Genomic DNA, 21,883 nt, shown 5'->3' with positions numbered 1-21,883 from the left:
CTTGATATTGAGCTTTGTAAAAGGTACAGCCTTCTTGTCTTTTGTGCTGGCGGTTCTCTATCCCAGAGAATGACTTTATATTAATTCTATGTATTTTGTTTGTGATTTTCATTAATTTTGGAATAAGGTAATCTTGTGATCAAACATTGCATTCTATTTAGTGATTGCTGAGAAAAATGTTACAGCCTGTCAAGACATTATACATCATGGTAGGTATATGACACAGGCACATGCTCACTTTGTGTAAAAATATTAAATACAACACTAAAGCATTAAACTGATTTCATTTTCCATGTTTGACATACAAATCCGTCAATTTAATGTTAGTTTACAAATCAGGCTTTTAAAGTTATTAGTAGGCCTGAGAGAGCTTTTAAGGTGATTAGTAGGCCTGGGAGAAATTTTAACTACACTGTCCTAATTTACATAATTCACAAATTTTGCATTACGCAAAATTCCTAAAATTATTTGAAATTCTGCATTATGCAATTTTGCATAACTTTTTGCACACAAGAGAACAGAGCACAGGAATGTTCTTGCCAACAGAAACTTTTTGCTCGAATCACTGTCCTGCCGGTATCGCGCAAGACTTTTTTTTTGCCCGAAGTGCACCCTGGCATGAAAAATGTCTTGAAAAATACCATCAAACCAGTATAGTTCCACAATGGTATCTTATGATATTTCTTGGGAAAAGAATAGCCAAATCTACTGAGGACAAAACCAGAATATGTCACAATTGTACACATGAATTCTGAATATTGATATGCATATCAAACATTGGGTCCGATAACAAGTCATTATCTTGGTGGCAATTACAATCCCATTCAAATCCAAATCAACAGGCTCAACGCCATGCACTTGGCAATCCACAATATCTAGTTCTATCAGCCGTGATGCTCTACAACGAACCTCCACATTTTCCAGGCCCAAACTATAAATATGCACTATCTTAATGGGAAACCGTTACAGAAGAGAAGTGGCAAGCGAATACATAAAAATATGGACCACTTAAATACAAATGGAGGGGCATTGATAGCTTTCTTCATGAATGCATAACAGCAAAGTGTTTGTAAATCTGCGGTATTTTCAAATGATTTGAAGGCTTTTCCTATTTAGTTGTTTTTTAATTAAACGGGTTATGTGATGTATTTTAAAACTAAAACAAGCACAGAAAAAATCTTGCTCTCGCTCATTTTTATTACCCAAGTAGGTGGCGTTTATCAGCATCTGAAGCATGATTGGCTGAGTTTATCCTGCCAGGATTCATACATGTGAATTGCAGATTATGCACCCAGCTCTTTTCTTGGCTGTCACCCCACATAACGATCTTGTTTTTGTCAAAGTAAAGAAACTAAATTAATTGTTCACATCATTGGATCCGAAAGTGCGTTGCGTTAACTAACTACCTTTTAAAATATATCAAAATGGAAAGCCATTGGACAACAAACAAAATGTATCCTTTATTTTAGCCAAATAGCAAGTTTAACTGTAAATAAGAAATCTGAAAACGAAGCTCTGCATCGTGTAGAATGTTCTTCCTAGAATACTCCCATTATTCTTATCAAATTGTATGCTTTTGGTTTCAGTTGAAAAGATACTCAACCAGTGGGAAGATGTTCAGACCCACCTGCAGAACCGGAGACAACAGCTGAACGACATGTTGAAGGACTCAACACAGTGGTTGGAGGCCAAAAAAGAAGCAGATCAGGTTTTAGAAAAGGCAAAAACAAGACTTGATTCTTGGAAAGAAATTTCCTACACGGTAGAAGATTTGAAAAAACAAAATGCAGAACTTAAGGTGGGTACAACAGTTAGTCTTTCTGTTCTTTTTGTTTTCTACAAATCATCATTGTATTATGCTAGTATGAAAAAAACAGAATGTTACTTAGGAATTGGATAGAACCAAAGTGCAGTAGCAAAGTATACTAAAAAAGAAAAAAATGGAAAACACTTTGAGATACAGAGAAAATAGATGGGAAATTGCGTTGTTTTCCTTGAAATTATTATGTGGACTATGCATGCGCAGAATGACTATAAACTTGATCATACAGACTTGTACTTATAATGTTGTATAAGGTAATACCTCTCCATTCAGAACTATAAGGAAAAGTGCTTGCTTGAGCATCCCAGCATTTGTTTATTCATACATCAAGCAAAGGTATTTTATGAGCATAAAGCAGGCTAAGGTGTGGTGATCTCTCATATAGCCCAGAAAGAGAACACGCTGACACATCTGTCAATGAAATAAGTCCTAAGTGTGTCAGATATCCACAGTTGCATGCTCACTGTGCCACAGGAGACAAGCTATAAATCACTGACAAGGCCTCGTCTAGGATTTCTTGTTCTCCCATCGAGAGGGGACCTGGTCTGGCAGCTCAGGCAGGACAGTTTCTGTCGAAGCAGGATTAAGATTGATTTGCATGTGGCTCATGTCTGGCTATAGTGGCATAATGGGTGAAAAATGATGGACTGGAATGTAGCCCCATCAATTGCCAAATTGTTTTAGTGGATCACCTACCTACAATGGGTATGCCCAGGTGTAGGTACCATGCTCACTGTGCCATGGAACTTTATTGATCCCAACCGGTCTGGGGTTGTTATTGTACCTATCTGGGGTGGATCTGGCTTCCCAGTTAGGGATGCATGTGCAGAATGTCTGTAAACTTGATCATACATCTTTGCTCCTATAATGTGTTATAAGGTAATACCTCTCCATACAGAACCTACTGGTGACTGATTTGCATAGGGCTAGACTCTGTCTGGAGTGAAAGAGTGGGCAAACCACTCTGAATTTGAATGTGGCTTTAATGAATGTCAGTGGCAAAAATGAATTAATTCAATCATTCTTTCCATCACTTTATTGCATGTTGTGGTAGAGACCCTAATTGTGATGTGTGTACCCAGAGGTTGGTCACAAGCTCACTGAGTCATAGGCCTCAAACTTTATCCTGTTGAAGAGAACTAAGTAGGCTGAACTAGTCTGGGATTTGTTAGAGTTGCTGGACCCTGTTCAGAGAGGCATAATTAGTAGAAAAATGCTGAAATGGTATGTAACCAAAGTTTTCATCCAGTGCCTGAGATAAACGCAAGCATTTGTTCATCAATTTGTTGTTTAATGGGATTATGAAGTTGCCAAAGGACACTTACAAAAATACATATATTCATCGTGGTTGGCAATTGACACATCAAGCTATGCCTAGTAAAATCAGCACATAAGCCCAGAAATGTTCTCTTTCTAGCTATAATCATCATCCAAGCACATATGAGTGCAATTGATCATGGGAACCAATTACAGTAAAAAGCATATAAAAATAACATTGAAGCTATTTCAGGCATATTGGTTTGTTCAAGACCGTGCACATGTAAACCAATGTCATGTTTACAGTTTAATTTGCTTTTGTATTAACAATCACATGTATTTTGAACCAGAAAATGGACTCAACGAATCCTGATACATGTTACTTTCAAAATAACGTGCTCTGTTGACAAATCACCTGCTCCGTAAGAATAAACAAATTTGGAAATTCTGACGTTTATTGTCATCTTCCCCTTTAAGTGCTTTTTGATATGCAACTCTTTTTGGGTATAGGATGATCAGCTGGTGGTAAACACCAGAGAACAGATATTTTTGCAATTATGTAAACACTTTGAGAAGACAAATGCATTTATTGCTTACATATCTTATTAAGTTTAGAATAGTCTAAAAATGGAGGTAAGTTTTAGAGGACAGTTTAAAAAACCCAAATTGTAATTGTCAGATGATACCTTTTGTGACTATTTTGTCGCTTCATTGGGGTTGTTTTAAATGCAAAATATGCATTTTAATTCTTTTAAAAATAGCTTCTATATGAAATAACCAAATTACCAATTGTGCTGTTACAAATTATCATTTCTCTTGCACAGTTAATTGTTTTTTCTTTGAGATACCAAAGATAGCTGAATTATATAAGTGGTGAAAACGTTTAAACAACATGTCTAATTGCCACAGTGTTATTAAATAATTTAACACACTTATTGTTTCTCAACAGTTTTCGAAAAACATTTTTATAATAATTCCCCCTTTTAACAAATTGAAATCCATTTGGGTTATGATAGTACCGCAGGAAAAAACCATCACATATTAATAAATATTGCCAAATTACTTTTAAAAAATATCACAGGTAATTGATTACATTTTATTGTCAGCCCCAATGTGGTTGCTCACTTGTAGTAGAAAAGGTTTATGAGTTTTGCCACTCCCAAGAATTAATACAAATCCAACTCAGGTCCAAACAACCAACATATCAGGTAAAAACCTAATGAGTCAGATATTCCTGTACATGAAAATTCTCATATGGTCATCATACAGGATCCTCCACTGGTCATATGGAAATTTGGTTGTCAACTAAAAGCGTATGAAAGAAGCTATCATCGGCAATACATCTCAATTTCAGTGAAATCAATTTCATTTCACAATAAAGACAGAGAGGATGGTGTCCAAACCACAAAGGTTTATTAGCAACATTTAGTCAGGTTACAACTGCCATCATTCAGTGAAATCAATGTACACATTGCAGCACATATCCATATAAGATTATCTGTTTCTGAAACTTTAAGAATAAATATGATTGAATAGAAAATAACTTGATAGCATTTTTGCTCAATTAATATTATCACTCATTTTTTTGTTGTCATTCGCCATAACTGGACTCACATAGGAAGTATTCTTCATCATTGTCAGATTGATATCATTTTTTTCAGTAATTGTTTTCCATGAAGTTTATCTGCATGCACCTCTACTGAACTATTTATTGTCTCTCTGTGAATCTCACTAGACTGATATAACACTGTTTAAATTAAGTAACAAATATCTGCTTCCTCCTATAAAATCAGTTTGGATTGATGTAATGTACACATTTCTGCTCATAGGGTAAAGTCAGGGAGGCCATAGTAAGATGTATATGTGCTTTAGCTGAGCTGAGCATCTACATCACCCTTTCTAGTTATAGAAACTGTCAGGTATAATGAGAACTCAAGTCTTATGTGGGTGTATTATCAATGCAAGTATTCAAACTACCAAAGCAATGTATTAAAAACATGTAAATAATGTGAGATTCAAACCAGGTTTGCAAAACTGATATTATTATTTTAGCAAAAACCTGTGAAATAATCCAGTACAGCAAACATATAAAGATATTGTAATTTATTTTTAGTGTAAGTTAGTGGAAATAGTCATTATCATGGAGTTCAGTGGAAATCAATGCATAGTTTTTTGTAAAACTGAAAATATTTCACTTTTGCATAAGTGTTTTTTAGCAGGATTGGGGCATGTGTTAGGCCTCCTAATAACTGCATGCATATGAATTTGGAAAAGTAGAACATAGTTACAAATAGATTAAACATTTGAATTGAAATCACTGATGCTATCCATTACTATAGAAGCCTTAAAATGAAATTTAAATCTACAGAAAATGACAAACGAATCACACACAGCTGTCAGTGTCACTATAGGTCTTTTTAGGAATAAGGCCAGCCCAGTATTAGGGATTAAGCCCACTGGAAAAAAGACTTTGTCATTTAGAGATTTACTGGGGTTTCAGTGTTGTTTAAAGAATGCCATCTAAAGGATTAATCTGATGGAGTCTCCACCAGGAGGAATTTACTTATGTGTGGCTGTAAGTAACAATCATTTATGACAGAAAATTTGCTCTGGACAGTAGAAGATTGCTTCAAGTAGACTAATAAAGCCATGAAGTCATGAAATACTCAGTGTAATCTTAAGGACTTTGGGGGGCACAGTAAAGGCTTGGGTGGGGGCCCAAGGATTACACAAAGTAGAATTTTACTACCCATTTCCTGCTAATTCAAAACACATGATGCCAAGCTATTCTAAATGACATGTTGACCCTAAAAATCCTTAAGATGACCCTGAGTCTGAGGCATAGGTAGGTAGAGAGGGAGAGGGGTTTAGATAAAGAAATAAAAAAGATGGTCAAATAGAGAAAGTTAATTTTCCAAGGTGGTCCCTTGGAAGTTTGGGGCCCTAGGCAATTGTCCACTTTGCTCATGCCTTAAAACATCTCTGCTTTATGCCATTCGAGTTCTGCAGTGCTTGAAATATGATCTTCTGGTTTAGTGAATTTTGGATTCCACAAAAACAGTTTCTTTTGTCATTGCTAAAAGGCCCGGTATCGCCAGTTCACCAGAACATAATGTGGACAGCGCTTCACTGTTCCTCTCCTACCCAGGACATCTTTATCGAGCATGCAGCACTAAATTTAAAGGCCTAGCTGGGAAGGTGTTAGTAAAAAAATTAAAAAGGGAGGAAATGCTTCACTTCTAGGAACGAAAGGAGTTAATTATGATCTTACCCTTCACCTCATTATTCATTGCACATCTCAGGAAACATGCCACCTATTGTTGCCTGCCTGCTCATGTGATTTCAAGAGTATGGAAATGCAACATTGTAAATGTTAGAAATTAGGTTTCTAGTCGGCAGAGGTATGCATCCTGTCCAAGAAGGGACCACAATGCCAGTCAAGGTAAGTCACAAGACCACTCCACACCAGGTTAAAAAATTGATTATGATTCTATAAATAAGACCAGAATGACAAAAATCCACTGTGTAGAAGTTGAGATATGATTTTTAAAGAATAAATGCAAAATAGCGGTAAGAAGCAAATAGCGCATTTAGGGGTTACGTTAGACCATGTTGAGCTGTGGCAAATCAATGTTCCAGCTGACAATGATGGAGCGCAGGCTGGCTACTGGACCCGTGCAGGCCCCGAGGAACAAAGTACTTTTCCTGGTTGCAACAGCGAGATGTGCGGGGAGATCCGTCAACTGGGTCCTCGCAGGGCTGGTGACGTGTCAATCTGTCCCACGCAGTGATGGCAATGCGTTGGTTCTGTACACAAGTGCTGGAAATTAGATCCATTGGTTTTCCACACAGTCAAGGAATGCATCAATCTTCTTAGACAGCTGCAGCAGAGAAGCATGATTACAATGCATTGGGCTCTCAAGGCAAAGAGTTGCTTCTGAGAATGATGCACCAATTCTGCTACTGCAACCGGCCCGATGTGCCGGTTATGCTACAAGCAGACAGGAGATGTGTTGATTTTCATGATGCAAGTATCTGGGTCCACTTTCAGTGAAGCAGGCATTGGAGCAGGGGCAGAGATGTTGAAATCCTTGAGTCTGAAGCAACAGGAGTCCAGACAACAAGCCCCTGGAGATCACTTGGGGTGCAAGACAGTGTCCAACTCTCCCTCAGCAGGGTCAGAGAGCAGCAGGCAGTAGAGCAGTATAGCAGAAAAGCAGTCCTTTCAGGTCAGCATTCCAGCAGAACATCAGTCCTGGTTGCAGCACAGCAGTTCTACTGACAAAGTCCAGTTGTAGATCCAGAAATGTCTGATTCGGTGAGGTCAGAGACCCACTACTTATAGCCAGTTGTAACTTTGAAGTGGGGGAGACTTCAAAGAAAGGTCTTTTGAGTGCACTGAGGCCCTTTTGTTCCCAGCCCTGACTCCAGACTATCAGTGAGGGGCAATCAGACCTTTGTGTGTGGATAGACACTGCCTATTCAGGTGTGGATGTCACCCTGTCCCTCCCCTCCTCCCCAGGAGAGCTATCAGAATGCATATGAATGCAGATGAGTACTCAGACACACCTAATCTTTCTGTGGTTGTGGCTGTCTAGAGAGAATACACAAAGCATAGCTGTTACCTACCACAGACGTGTATTGGCAATAGGATAGGCTGCAGTCACACAGAACTTTAAGGGCAAAGAAATGCCTATTTTCTAAAAGTGCCATTTCTGAAATATTAGTGTTAAATCCAACTTTACCAGTAAAGGGGATTTATCATTACTATTCCAGAGATAATACAACATGACACAGCTACTCCTTTCTAATCGGGAATTACAACTTAAAAGTGTATCAATGAATTCCCAATGTTAGCCTATAAGAGAAGTAGGCTTCACAGTAGTGAAAAACAACTTTGGGAGTTTTTCACTCCCAGGACATGTAAAACCTAAAAGTATACGGCCTAACCTTTACTTACACAGCACCCTGCCGTGTGGGCTCACTAGGGCCTACCTTAGGGGTAACTTATGTGTGATAAAAAGGGAGCAAACTGCACACCCAAGCCCTGCAACTGCAGGCCTAAGACATGGTGAAAGGGTTACGTATGTGGGTGGTACAATCAGTGTTGCAGGCCCACTGGTGATATTTAATCTACAGGCCCTGGGCACATGTTGGGCACTTTATTAGGGACTTATAAATAAAATCAGTAGGCCAGTTGGGTATAAGCCAGTATTACCATGTTTAGGTGAGAGAGCCCAAGCACTTTAGCCTGACCAGCAGTGGTAAAATGCACGGGGTCCTAAAGTCAGAAAAAACAAGGTCAGAAAAAAGGAGGGAGGTAGGCAAAAAGTTGGCTGAAGACCACTCTAAGGCTGTCAGGTCTGACAATAAATTTTGTAGAACTCTTGCTAACCTAAACTACAGAGCATTGAAGAAGTACAACACATTATGTTGTATTTATAGGTAACCTTAACAAGCCTTAATGTATCTGGACTGAATGTCAGCCATACAAACCTTGATAAAAGTACTGAGTGTTTTTCTCTTTAAAATCGGTACAATACCCACAAATCAGCTACACTACAATCACTGATTGTAAGGCTTCCTCCAAGTCTTCAAACCAGCTACAAATATATTTTTTCTTTAGACGATTGAGAAATGTAATTGCTCATGGGCCCACCATGTTTCAGTACGTGCTTTCAATTAAAACAATAATCACTCATAGGATACTCACTGAATTTCTTAGACCTCCAGCGAGGGAAAGGAAAGAAGTAGCTAAACTATGGGCGCTTTTAAAATATCAAATTACACAAATTCACATGCCCTGGATTTAAATACGGGTCGTGCATAGTTAAATTATACATGCTTGTATCTACCCCATTGCTATGAGCAGTATATTGAGAGAAAACCCTAATCTTACTTCCTTGCACACTTTAAAATTGTGTAATATGGAAGAGAGCACATAGATTTTGCTTCAGTCCGTACTACATATGTTTTATACCACTTCTATAAAAGGAGGGTATTAATTGTGAAAACATTACAAATAAACAAGTGACATCTACCCCCACTAGATCACTTAATGTGGGTAATACAGATTATAACGGAAAAGTTCTGGGCCATAGAAAAGTGATTTTTCACTATTTTTACAAAATGGGATAAAATAATGGTTCCACACAGTGCAGATTTCTTAATGTAGAAAAATACATTTAATATATTTATTTATATTTACTAAATAGTGGTTTGTGTAGCACCAGCACATTGTTTTGTGGTCACTTTGCACAATATGTTCAGTGGATAAAGTGCTCTTATAGGGATGGTGTTCAAGAAGAAAGTGGTGTCTTCCTTGCCTTTTTGGGACACTGCATGGTGAGCGGGACTGTGTGAAAAAGGTACTCAAAATTGTGGGGTCTAATATCCCAAAATGTTCAGGATTTAAATATAAAAAAAATCAAGATATTCTATTTGCGTACTTTGGGCCTGATATAATATAAATATATATAAAATATGATATAATTATATTTTGTAAGTTTACGCCGGTTTTGCGTCAAAAAATTATGCAAAGCCGGCGTTAACTTTTCCAAAATCAGGCCCTTTGTTTGTCTCAGCGCTGGGAGGCTTTTCGGGGTCTCTGTGCACTATATAAAACACCTCGAATTGAATAGAATAGAAGTGCATTGGCGGCAGAAGGAGGCGGCGTCATTGGTCTCTAGGGTAGGAGCCCTTTAAACAAACTTCGCGCTCCCGCTTTCGCGGGAGGTGCATTGGCGGCAGAAGGAGGTGGCGTCATTGGTCTCTAGGGCAGGAGCCCTTTAAACAAACTTCGCGCTCCCGCTATCGCGGGAAGCACATTGGCGGCAGAAGGAGGCGGCGTCATTGGTCTCTAGGGCAGGAGCCCTTTAAACAAACTTCGCGCTCCCGCTATCGCGGGAAGCACATTGGCGGCAGAAGGAGGCGGCGACATTGGTCTCTAGGGCAGGAGCCCTTTAAACAAACTTTGCGCTCCCGCTATCGCGGGAAGCGCATTGGCGGCAGAAGGAGGCGGCGTCATTGGTCTCTAGGGCAGGAGTCCTTTAAACAAACTTCGCGCTCCCGCTATTGTGGGACGAGCCCGGGCCAAGGGCGGGCCCGTCCTTCGCCCGTCAGTGACTGGAAGAGGCTGGGCTGGGCCACACTCCTTAATTTTTGTTTTTGTGTTGTGCTGACCAGCGGTGCTGAGTAAGTCTTTTCCTTTCTTCTTTTCTTTTTTTTCTACTGGTATCTAGTCTAAAGCGTGAAGTTGAGGAATTGAAGAGTCTTTTATTTGAGGTCCTCAAACTCCTTAAAAAATCTGACCTAACTCCTCAGTGCATCTCGAATCCAGTGCCAGCAGAAGTTTCTGAGCCTTCGGTTCCTGTTGCCCTGCCAGTAGATTCTCCACTGCTACGGGAAACTGACAAGGGTCCCAGTTATAGACCTCATTATGGAAATCACTCGACCTCAGTTCTAGCGAACTTGTCATTCTCTCCTTTTAATCCGGGTCAATCTGTGGCCCATTTTATTCACATGCCCAACCAAAATTGCATCGACATGTGTAATATCCCTCGACTTTCACCTCATACAAGGGAAGACACTTCTTCTCTTATTAATAAGGTGTTGTATTGGATTCGCCACACTAGGGGTTGTGGCTCTATCATCCACGCTGATATTGTTTTTGCTTCTCGTGTGCGAGGCCCTGGTGGGCGGGACATTATTAAACTTCATCTCGTCAGCCCCGCTTTAGTTAAGGGGATTTTGCAGATGGAAGCTCGCAACTTATTAAGATCAGACTTTGATATATTTTTTAGAGAAAGTCTGCCTGTTATGGGTCACAAGATTCCGTCCTCTCGTCCACCTAGAGTCGAGCCAATTCTTCTAAATGCTCCTGTTTCAACTGTCCCCCCGGCCCGTTGCCTTTCCAAGGTGATGGGGCTGCTCTGGTCTGCAACATCAAAGGTACTATCATACGAGACCCCGTCACCCCAGGGGACACATCAGATGTGGATTGACTACGCCACCCTAATTTTTGCAAACATAGCGTTCCATATACCCAAGTAGCGCCACTTTCAAGATCTTCATTTGGCTTGGGTGCCAATACTATAGGGGCTTCATCTTGCATTATTAATGGGACTTCCAATTCAGTTCCAGACGCTGACTCTTGTACGCCAGTTTGCAGCACTATATCAAGGAAATTACTGTCTTGGAACGTGGCTGGCATCAAGAGCAAATTATCTGATCCGGACTGGGGGGCTTATGTTGAATCTTTTTCCATATGCATGTTTCAGGAAACTTGGTCTACGGATTGTGTATACAGGCAAGGCTATTGCTGTTTTACTAAAAATGCGATCCAGTCCTCTAGGGGAAGGGCGATTGGGGGTCTATGTACTTGGGTCAAGCTGACTGAGGTGGGCAGGTTAAAGGAAATTGCTGTTGACTCTTGCGACATTTTTGCAATAGCAATATGGCCAATCTCAGGTACTCCCGTGTTATGCATTAATATTTATAACAGACCAGGCCCTTCTAACCATCAGTCTGATACTATTCATCTGTTGCATAATCTTTTATCTGACCTTCATTTTAAATATTGTGTTATTATTGCAGGTGATCTTAACGCCCAAATTGAATTTGACTCAGCTTTCGCTGAGTCTATCCAGGCTGAAGATGAAGTATGGAATCTCCCCCCGCTTTTAACCCAATCAGTGTCATGTACTCCTCCCCCTAGGGTGTTGCAGATAATAGACCTTGTAGTTACATATGGCCTTCGTTTTGGAAATGACAACCTTGTCAGACCTACTTTTTTCAGAGGCCCCTATAGCAGCACTCTGGATTACGTTATTCTTGATCTGCGAGTCTGGCATTTTATAATCATTGTAGAGGTGGGGTCTCGGTGCACTTGTGACCATGCCCCTTTACAAATTGTATATAATGCAACTCTTTTTATAGGGCTCACTCCACCTCATGTTTCGGATGTTCCCAATGATTTGCTGGAATTATCCAGCAATAGGCGTGTGGTGAGATGGTCTTCGGTTTTGAAATCCAATCTGCTTAATGTTAAGCTCTGCGCCTTAGTTTCCTGCCATCAGCTCTTTGATGACCTTACTGTTCTATCTCCCTCAGAAGTTATGTCCTCTCATGTGGCTCTTTTTGCGGATCTCAACGAGCTTTTTACTAAACCTCCTACAACCCAAAACAAATCTTCTTTGCCTAATTGTAAATGGTTTGATAAGGAGTGTCGGGAGGCCAAGAGCCTTTTGTCCAAAGCTTTAAAGCTAAAGAGCCGGGACGCCATTACACATGCGAGAAGAAACTATGCTTCTACTTGTAAGTAATCTAAACTCAAATATGAGGAAAATCTATGGGAGAGTCTTGCGGAGGCGGCTAGTGCTTGTGATGCCAAACTTTTCTGGACCTTGGTCTCACGTAGAGACCCCGCCCTTTCATCTATTCCTGAATGCCACATTGATGTAGAAACTTGGCTCTCCCACTTTGGGGAACTCTATGGGTCCTGCCCTGATTTGAACAACACTCCTACTGATTCTTTATTGTGTCTCCCCCCTGTGCCGCCCTTTACCCTAAAGGAAACAGAGCTGGAAATTTGTGCCCAAAGAACTGGGAAGGCTCCTGGCTCAGACGGTGTTCCATCAGATTTGTATAAATCAGACTTATCCGTTTGGACCCGGTACATCAATAGGTTATCGAACATTGTTTTGACAACTCGATCTTACCCAGACTCGTGGAAGGTGGCTATTATCGTCCCCATTCACAGAAAAGGAGATAAGAGTTCCCCTGGGAATTATAGACCGATTAGTCTATTAGACAACTTGCAAAAAATATTCTCCTTCCAGTTGCTATCCAGATTAAAATACTGGATAACAAAAAATCAGGTTTTAAGTCATCTCCAGGCTGGATTTCGGGACAAGGTCAGTACCATCGATCAGGTCTTCCGATTTACTACCATCAAGTGGAAGATCGTAGACGCAGACAAAGGCCATTTATTTGTGGCCTTTGTTGATTTGAAATCTGCGTTCGACCTTGTCCTGCGTGTTAAGCTTTGGGAGGTTCTGAGCAATACTGGAGTTCCGGGTTCTATGATTAATATTATCAAAGATCTTTATTCTGATAACTATGCCAGAGTTCGCTGGGGTTCGGCTGGCGACCTGACCCCAGCTTTTCCAACAGCACGAGGTGTGAGGCAGGGGTGCGTTCTTGCGCCTACCCTATTCTTACTGTTTATTAATGTATGTATCCCATACCTTTTAGATTGCCATGGCGATGCCCCGAATTTGGGTGGGCAGAAGTTCCCTTGTCTTCTGTTCGTGGATGACACCCCGTTACTCTCACGAACTGCCATGGGTCTTTCCAGATTGCTCTCCCGATTTTTGGAGTTTTGCAAGGCCCATGGGTTGGAAATCAACTCAGCAAAAACTAAATATATGGTCTTTGGGGACAATAGGTGCAAAATGAAGATGCCGGTATACCTAGATGGCGCTCCCTTGGAAAGAGTGGGCACCTTCGACTACTTAGGTATTAAATTGGAAGACTCACACCTTTGGCATGCACACCGCCTACTTAGGTATTAAATTGGAAGACTCACACCTTTGGCATGCACACCGCCAGAAATCTTTATTGGGCCTGAAGCAAAGGGCGGGTGGCATCGTAAGATTTGCTTCTAGATCTCCCAAATTTGCAATGTCTCCCGCCCTTGAAATATACAAATCTCAAGCCAGGGGGGGGGGCCTTATATGGTGCCGAACTTTGGGGCCATTGTAACCTGGTGGATTTGGCAAGGGCAGAAAATCAATTTTTGAAACTGTTGTTAAAAGTTCCCTCCAGTACTCCATCTCTGCCCATCCGAATGGATCTAAATCTTTTTTCTATCTCGCAGATTGCTGCCTTAAGGCCCTTGCTATATTGGATCCGGCTTTGGTCAACAGACGCCCTTTCTCCATTTCGCTGTGGGCTTCTCAAATTGGTGGGCAGTAACAATATCATCAAAACGAAATGGTGTGCTTATGTCACAGAGTCCTTAATCCATCTAGGTTTAGGGTCCTATTGGTTGGACCCATTTTCCATTCCTAAAAATGCTGTGCAGTTACTGAAGTATGCTTTTTGGCATAATGTTCAGATTGTGCAATTTACTAAGATTGTCCCGTTGTCTATGTCTGATAGTTATTTATCAATCAAATGCTATTACGAATTCGAGCCCTTCATGGATATAGCACTATCCCCATTTGCGCAAGCTCTTTTTGTCAGATTCAGAATAGGGTCCCTCCCTTTGTGCTCCTTAACGTACACATGGCTTTGTTCCACCAATAGATCCAAGTTCTGTCCGATGGGTTGCAAACGTGAAGAGTCTATCTCACATGTTCTTTTTCATTGCCATGCATATCATAAACAAAGAGCTCTTTGGATCATTCCGCTTTGCAAATCTATAGGCGCCAGGTCCTATCTTCATGTTGAGAGAATTTTAAAATCTGACTCATCTGTCCAGGTAGTTTTACCAGTGGCAAAATTTCTCGAATCAATCTGGTGCCTTAGATTAGCAATTCTAAAGAATAAGACTGGGTAGCCAACTTTTAGACCTATGTATGTATATTTATTGACTCTTGATGTCTGATTTTAGTACTCCATGTTTAGCATAAAGACATTGTCTCATTGTATTTTCGAACATCTATGGGCTCATGGGAATAGGGCCCTTGTTGAGTGGAACATTCTATTTTTAGGAGACATATATTCTGATTATTTTGTTTGGATTTTAATTTCCTTTTATCTTCTTAAATTTTTTATTGTGCTTATATTTTAGTGTTTTATCAATCTTAAAAATAAAAAATAAAAAATTTGGGATGTTTGTACTGTACTTTTATGGTATGTTTTTACTTACCGAAATAAAGTTAATGAATGAATGAATTAATAGAATAGAAGAGACTAATCAGTCAAAGATAGAGAAACATTAGATTTTTATTGCATTTATTGCTTTGGTAAAACAAACAACCTTACCGCAACCTTTCAGCAAACACGTAATGTGTGTTGGCTCCAATTTACTATTGTGTTGCATTACTTCATCTAATGTAACATTTTGGTCTACAAGTGAAACTGATGTGCTCCACCAGTCACCTACCACTTTGTGTTTAGATATTGATGTTTTTCCTTGGTGTGCTGGTGTGTTTGGCAGAATGTGAAGTATATTCTTATAGATACATGTAATTTGCAAGGACAGTAAGCTTGCTACTTTTATTACCAGATTCCTTGAATGTAAAGGCTTTCCAGCAGAGCTTGGTTTTCAGGGTATTCTGTAATTTATATAGGCACAGTTGTCCAAACTTCTAGCTCAACTTGTGTAGTGTTCTTTAATTCTTATTGTAGCCCACACACTGGTGGAACTATAATCCATGCAAGAGACCTAGGAGCACATTTAAGAAAAGTGGCACAGCACACAGTGCAGCAGCACTTTCCTTGCACCCTTTAACACCCGCCTACCGCCACTATGTGTGTGCGATATTTAAAATACGGCGCACCATGAACCAGGGTAGGGGGCAATAGCGTAATTTTTATGATGCTATTGATGTACTCTGCAGGAGTAGTGCCAACATTTTGAAGATTTTGCAGAGTACATAGGGGCCCATTGTAAACAATGGTGCGCCCCCTTTTAACGCCTGCTCTGAGCAAATCTGTTAGATTTCCTTGCACCTTTTTTCAGCCCCCCTAATGGGGGAACGCCTCCTTTGCATACATTATGCCTGGCACAGGCATAATGTAGCGCAAAGGGTTATAAAGTGGCGCAATGCAAGCATTGCGCCAATTCCTAAATATGCCGCGGGGATTATGGCCTTGTTGGGCCACATTAGCGTAAAAAAACAATTACACTAAAGTGGTGCAAGGAGGCTCTAGGGGTTTATAAATATGCCCCCTTTTAACGCCTGCTCTGAGCAAATCTGTTAGATTTCCTTGCACCTTTTTTCAGCCCCCCTAATGGGGGAACACCCCCTTTGCATATATTATGCCTGGCACAGGCATAATGTAGCGCAAAGGGTTACAAAGTGGCGCAACGCAAGCATTGTGCCAATTTCTAAATATGCCGCAGGAATTATGGCCTTGTTGGGCCACATTAGCGTAAAAAAAACAATTTCACTAAAGTGGCGCAAGGAGGCTCTAGGGGGTTATAAATATGCCCCCTAGTGAGGCAGTTCCCCATATTGAGTTCAGCTATTGGTTTCACTTACTTCCAGGGTGGTTCGTCCCTGAAAGCCCTGAAAACCAGATGCCAGCATCATTATTCCCACTACTGTCCCCAAACCTTCTTTTCATTCCTGTATGCATGTTGATGATATATTGAATATGCAATGGCTTTGATATCTCATATGTACTTGTCACCTGCCACATTCCATTTTAATGTGGAACTTGGCCTAGACTGATGATGAGTAACATTGTCACATGAGATCTCATTATGGTTAAATATTTAATTTGGAATTTCAGTGTTCTCCTATTATTGTTAATTTTATGATTGTTGCTTGCTTAAGTCAAGAGATGCTTCGGTCTTTATTCTTTAGCCTTACTATTTGAAAACAGCCGGTGTAAGTTTTTCTTCAACACACAGCCATAGTGGCATGGTAGTCTATAGCAAAAATCCAGCAGTCTCAATTGTTTTGAGACCAACTGACCGCTAAGGCTTGTGTGCCATACACAGCATCTTGAAGGGCATTCTCTGTTCCATTGGGAGGCAAGGTAAAGCCAGCATGGCAAAGCCACGTGGTTCTTACATCAAGACCTAGCCTACCTTCACCTGGTATATGACCTTTTGAAGTTCTTTTATTGATTTTATGAAGGTGTGATACAGTTGTCTTAAAGGCAAAAGTGCCAGATGGCACTGAGGTGCATTGTGCTCTGGAAACTAAGGATGGGGGCAATTTTAGTAAGCATAAGGAGCTGTTAATATTTGGTGTGACTCATAGATGACGTGTGTTGGGTGAATGATACATGAGAGCTAAACTTCTTCTGAAGGCGGTAAAGGAGTTGTCAGGAAGTCAAGCCAATGGAACATTAGCTGCTTATGGTGACAATCCATAGCAGCAGCTCAGTTTTGCATTCATTTATACAGAGACTGCTCTCTTTTATCCGTTCTACAATATAGATGTGTTGAAGTGAAATATTGGAATGGCTTTCATAATCTTTTAGAAGCAGAGCATAATCTTTGTATTCCTGGTATTACTGAAGGAACACTCCCACAAATTGAGAGATTCAAGAATAGAGATTGTGGAGCCACAGGGGATATTTCAGAGTGGTAAAAGGTCAAAGTTCTTTGAAAAAATTATAATTACAATTAATAAAATAACATTATATTATTTTAAAATTAAATAAATACAAGTAACACGTTTTCCAATATTTTGGGCTAATGGTTAGGGTTAAGTATGAGATAAGGATATCTCATTATTAAAAATCAAATTTAAGAAATGTAATCCAATTTGTATCAATTAATAAAATTAAATAAAAACATTATATAATAAACAGTAAACAAATAGTAAATGTTGTTCAGTGTTTGGATTCGGACTTGAATTAGAGTACTGTTTTAAAAATTATTTGTTTGCATGTACACAAATAATCATAATCATTGTGGTTAGCATTAGGTTTAAAGTTGGGGAATGATTCCTTGATTTAATTCAATTATTTAAACTGATTTGATTGCTAAACATAGTACTTACAACTTATACTTTGGCAAGGAATAGTTAGGGATAAGAAAAAAAACTTGAATTTAATTAAATGAAAAAACAGAAATACATACAAATATTTCAATAATATTTGTCGTAGTTTAAGTGTACAGGAACGTTTACCAATAAGACTGGACTAAGATTACATTATTACATTTAATGTAACTTAATCTAAAAAAAATATTTAATTAAAACTGTATTAACTGGCTAGTTTTAATAGATAACTAGAATGCCTAGTCTTTATTGACATTAAAAAAAAGGTTACATCGAAGAAATGTTGTTGAGCTGGTGGTAATTTTAATGTAAAAAATAAGATGATAGAAGAGGAAGTAAAAGTATTGAGGTAATGGTAGAAAAAGTAATTACAGGCGAGGTAGCAATATTTATCCATTTTAAATTCATTAGTATTAGAATGTTGTGCAAAAGCTCAGCCTGTCTCAACTAATCATTTTGCCAATAATCATACATCAAACTGCTCCTTCTTACATCCAGACCAAGATAAAACAAGCATTTACAATGCAATTGGTTTTGAAGATTTAGAACAAGTTAATTATCATCTTTTGAAGACATCACCCACGAGCAAAAACAAGGGAAAACATGCATGCATGGAAACTAAGAAAAGACGACTTGGCAAAATAAAAAAGTTAGCTTCAAAAATATAAACTTTGCAATTTTGTTTGTCCTGTTAGCCACATTTTTGCCAGTCACGAGCCTTCTGTTTGTGGGGCACTAGAATTTAAAAAGAACAAATTGTACCTTGATCAAGTCAGGAGCAGCAGACTTGCACTAATTAAGTTGAATCAATTAGTGCTTTATCCCTGTTCCACACAGAAAAGGGGAGCTGATGCCAGGTGTGCCTTGACGAATTACGAGGTTGTAAAGAAGAGTGCTACGCAAGCCAACCAGTGGTGAGCAACATGCGGGCTCAAAGCCCTTTGCACAATAGAGTCTCGCAAACGAGGCGCATGCGCTCCTTTCTCTCAGAAATCTTCGCTCGTCTGAGAAAAATTTGCTATGCATCCTGAAGATTTATTATTCAAGAGCAGGAGGCCAGGCTTTTTCCTACCTGGACCCAAACCTCTGGAAGCCCTGCCCATCCATGTGCAAACTATTCCCCCTGAGTGCAGTTTTAAAACTCACCTGAAGACCTACCTTTTCAAAGACATCTAGGCCCGTATTTATACTTTTTTTGCGCCGCATTAGCGTCGTTTTTTGACGCAAAAACGGCGCAAACTTGCAAAATGCCATTGTATTTTGTAGGTTTGCGCCGTGTTGCGTCAAAAAGCGGCGCAAATGCGGCGCTAAAAAAAGTATAAATACGGGCCCTAACTCTCTCAGATGCTGCCCCGTCCCCCTTTCTAGTCTTTAGCTTTATATTTTTCTGCAATTAGCGCCAAGACAGTCCGGTTGGAGCAGCTGTTGCGCTACACAAATCACCTCATTCATTCGTACTGAAACTGCATGTAAATAGGAGTAGATTTGTGAAGCCAGTAACTGAATCTGAGGCGTCCTTATTTATTGCTTTATTGTGTATGTTGTTATTAACAACGTCTAAAACTTGAATTACACCTTGTATAAATCAGGTTACGTTTGAAAGCTTTTTTGTTGCATGTAATTTTGGTGGACTTCCAGCAGGTGGCACTAATTACATAAACAATCCCATAAAATCGAGCAACAAAATAATGAGCTACGTCACTTTGCATCAGAGCCATCTGTTGTTTTATAACGATATATCTGGAGTTAATGTTTTTCATTATTTTAGTTTAGTACCAGCCAAAACAGCTGTGCATCTGGGGTCTGCTGCACACCTCATTATCCGTTGGGTAATTATTGAAAATACCAGCTAGTAAAATGTGTGTGATCTGCTTTTTTATGGAATGATGCCACGCGTGATTTGCACCTGAAATTTCAGTCTGGACAGAGTATTAAGACTGTTCACTTCGCTGCTGTCCAAATCCAAAGTACATTTCCAATAACGTAGCGAGCCACCAGTATTGTGCATTCAATTCGTAAATCTGTTGGGGAAGAGCAGGTGTGAGAGAGGTTGGCTGTTGGAGCGTGAGGATGCACACTGAATGTCACCAACAGAACTCAGAAAAATAACAAAGGGTTCTCTTCGCTTCCTCCATTGTGTTCTCTCAACCTCTTGTTTGTCTGTGCCAGTGCCTCGTTTGGTGTTACCTCTTTCTTCTATTAAACGTGATGGCACTTTGGACAGTAAAATACAACAAGAGTTGGGGTTCGGTTGGCCTGAAGTCCCGAGTCCTGATCCCACTTTACCTGCTGCACCTTTGCTAGCTACAACCCTGCCCACTCTACCCTAATCACACTCTCATTCTCTCTCACCTCATCAATATTGACCCTTCCTTACTTAGTTTCTTCTGGCACCTGTGTCTCATTTCTGTTCACTCTGTTTTCCCACTTTTACTCTACATCTATCTGATTTTCTTTCTTCATCCTTTATTCTTTTTAATTGTACCCGCTTCCTTCCTCCTCTCTTTCTCTGCTCCAGTCTCTTGCCCTTATCTATGCTCTCTTCACAGCTGTCTCTCATCAGTGAATTGTCTGTACGTCTGTGTGTAGCTCCTTCTCCCACCAGTTCCCCCTATATATCTTATCTCTGATCTCCGTTATATTATTGTTATAATATCTCACTCCACATTCTGTTAACTATTTCCTCTCTTATTCTCTGTTTCTGTGGTGGGGAAGGTCACAGTTTTGCAATCGAAACATTCACCTGTAACACTATTACATCCTCAGTATTGACTATCGCTATATCATCACGGTAAGTAAATGAGCAATTAAGAATTGTAAACTAATACTTCCCTATGTCTCTTAGAGTAGCAAATGTGCCTTTTCTGCATTTTCCTTTTCCAGAGCCCTATTTTTGCTGGTACCTTTCACTGTGACTATGCTATTTAGTACTGCCGTGTGCGTGGTCTGGCCTTATTAATGTATTTATCATTCCTTAAATGCCATAATAGATGGCTCAGAAAATGCACCAATGGCATGGTAACTAAATGTTATATTTATACGACCCACATATATGGCAAGAATATATGGGAGCCAGGACCGCTATTGTTCTGTGGGTAAGGTGCAGTTTAAAGGCACTGCAGTAACACATGACAAGGAAAAGTGCATTTCCATGTAATAAAACCCATTTTATATATTAATAAGCCATCCCTAAAGCATGCATGTCAAGCCCACAAGAATGATGGCAATCTGCCCCAACTCGAGGAAACCAAACAAGGACCAAAACAACAAATATGAAGGATGGGGATTACTATGAACGAACTAGAATGACAGCTAAGGTGCCAATACAGCACAAGAGATTGCCAGGCACCTTCCCAAGGAAAGTGAACTGTTTATAAAGCATGCTGCCCCTCTTGACTGGGACATCGTGCAGAGACTGCTCAGAAAAGTTGAGCCATAGGAGGGCATGAAACCCAAGGCTGTTTTGCTCAAAGCTTTTTGATGCACCGAAAACGGTTTCAACGAGACCGTGCAATAAAGGTATCCAACCTTGTGGAGCTGTGCCCAAATATAGCTCCCAGCATTACCCCTTTGAAGGATTTTGACTTCCAAAAAGTGGCTGAGTCTGAAGGTAAAAGCTAAATGAAGATGGGCCATCTATCTGACCCGCGAAGCACCCTTGTTTACTATGAAATCCAGCTTTGTCCTGCTGACAGGTTTTTGCGCCACAACTAATGGCTTCAGTGGGAGCTCGACAATAACATATCCAACTATGAAGAAGCCTGACTGGCCACTTTCCCTCTGACTTCACAGAATTGGGAACCACAGCACCTTTAGGTGGGTACTTAAGACCAATCTAATCTGTTGAGTCGTTCCATGGTCTTAGTGTGACTTCAATTTCTAGATCACGAAGCCTCTGGGCATAGGTTTGTAATTTATAAGAAAATAATGTTAATTACATGATCTTTCCCGTGTTTTTTTTCCATGCAGCAGAATCTACAGATAGCTTGCGTCCAAACAATTGATGATGAATGAGGTTTCATCCAGTAATAAACCAAAAAGTGGTATAAGAATTCATTTAATTGCATTTTATGTTAAAAATAATATTGTCAGAAAATCCATGTCATCCAAGGAT

The 21,883-nt window shown here is 39.9% G+C and overlaps 1 protein-coding gene across 7 annotated transcripts in view; it reads left to right on the top strand.

Moving 5' to 3' along the window:
• Nucleotides 1-21,883, top strand: part of DMD (dystrophin) — a 6,960,831-nt gene that overhangs the window by 4,893,191 nt on the left and 2,045,757 nt on the right. For all 7 annotated transcript variants that reach the window (XM_069204753.1, XM_069204756.1, XM_069204758.1 and 4 more), the window contains one exon: nt 1,587-1,798. In XM_069204753.1, coding sequence (XP_069060854.1) covers nt 1,587-1,798 — 212 coding nt within the window. The remainder of the gene's footprint in view (nt 1-1,586; nt 1,799-21,883) is intronic.

The sequence above is a fragment of the Pleurodeles waltl genome, chromosome 8 (assembly GCF_031143425.1).
Source record: "Pleurodeles waltl isolate 20211129_DDA chromosome 8, aPleWal1.hap1.20221129, whole genome shotgun sequence".
NCBI lineage: Eukaryota > Metazoa > Chordata > Amphibia > Caudata > Salamandridae > Pleurodeles > Pleurodeles waltl.
This window is presented reverse-complemented; position numbering and strand designations above follow the sequence as displayed.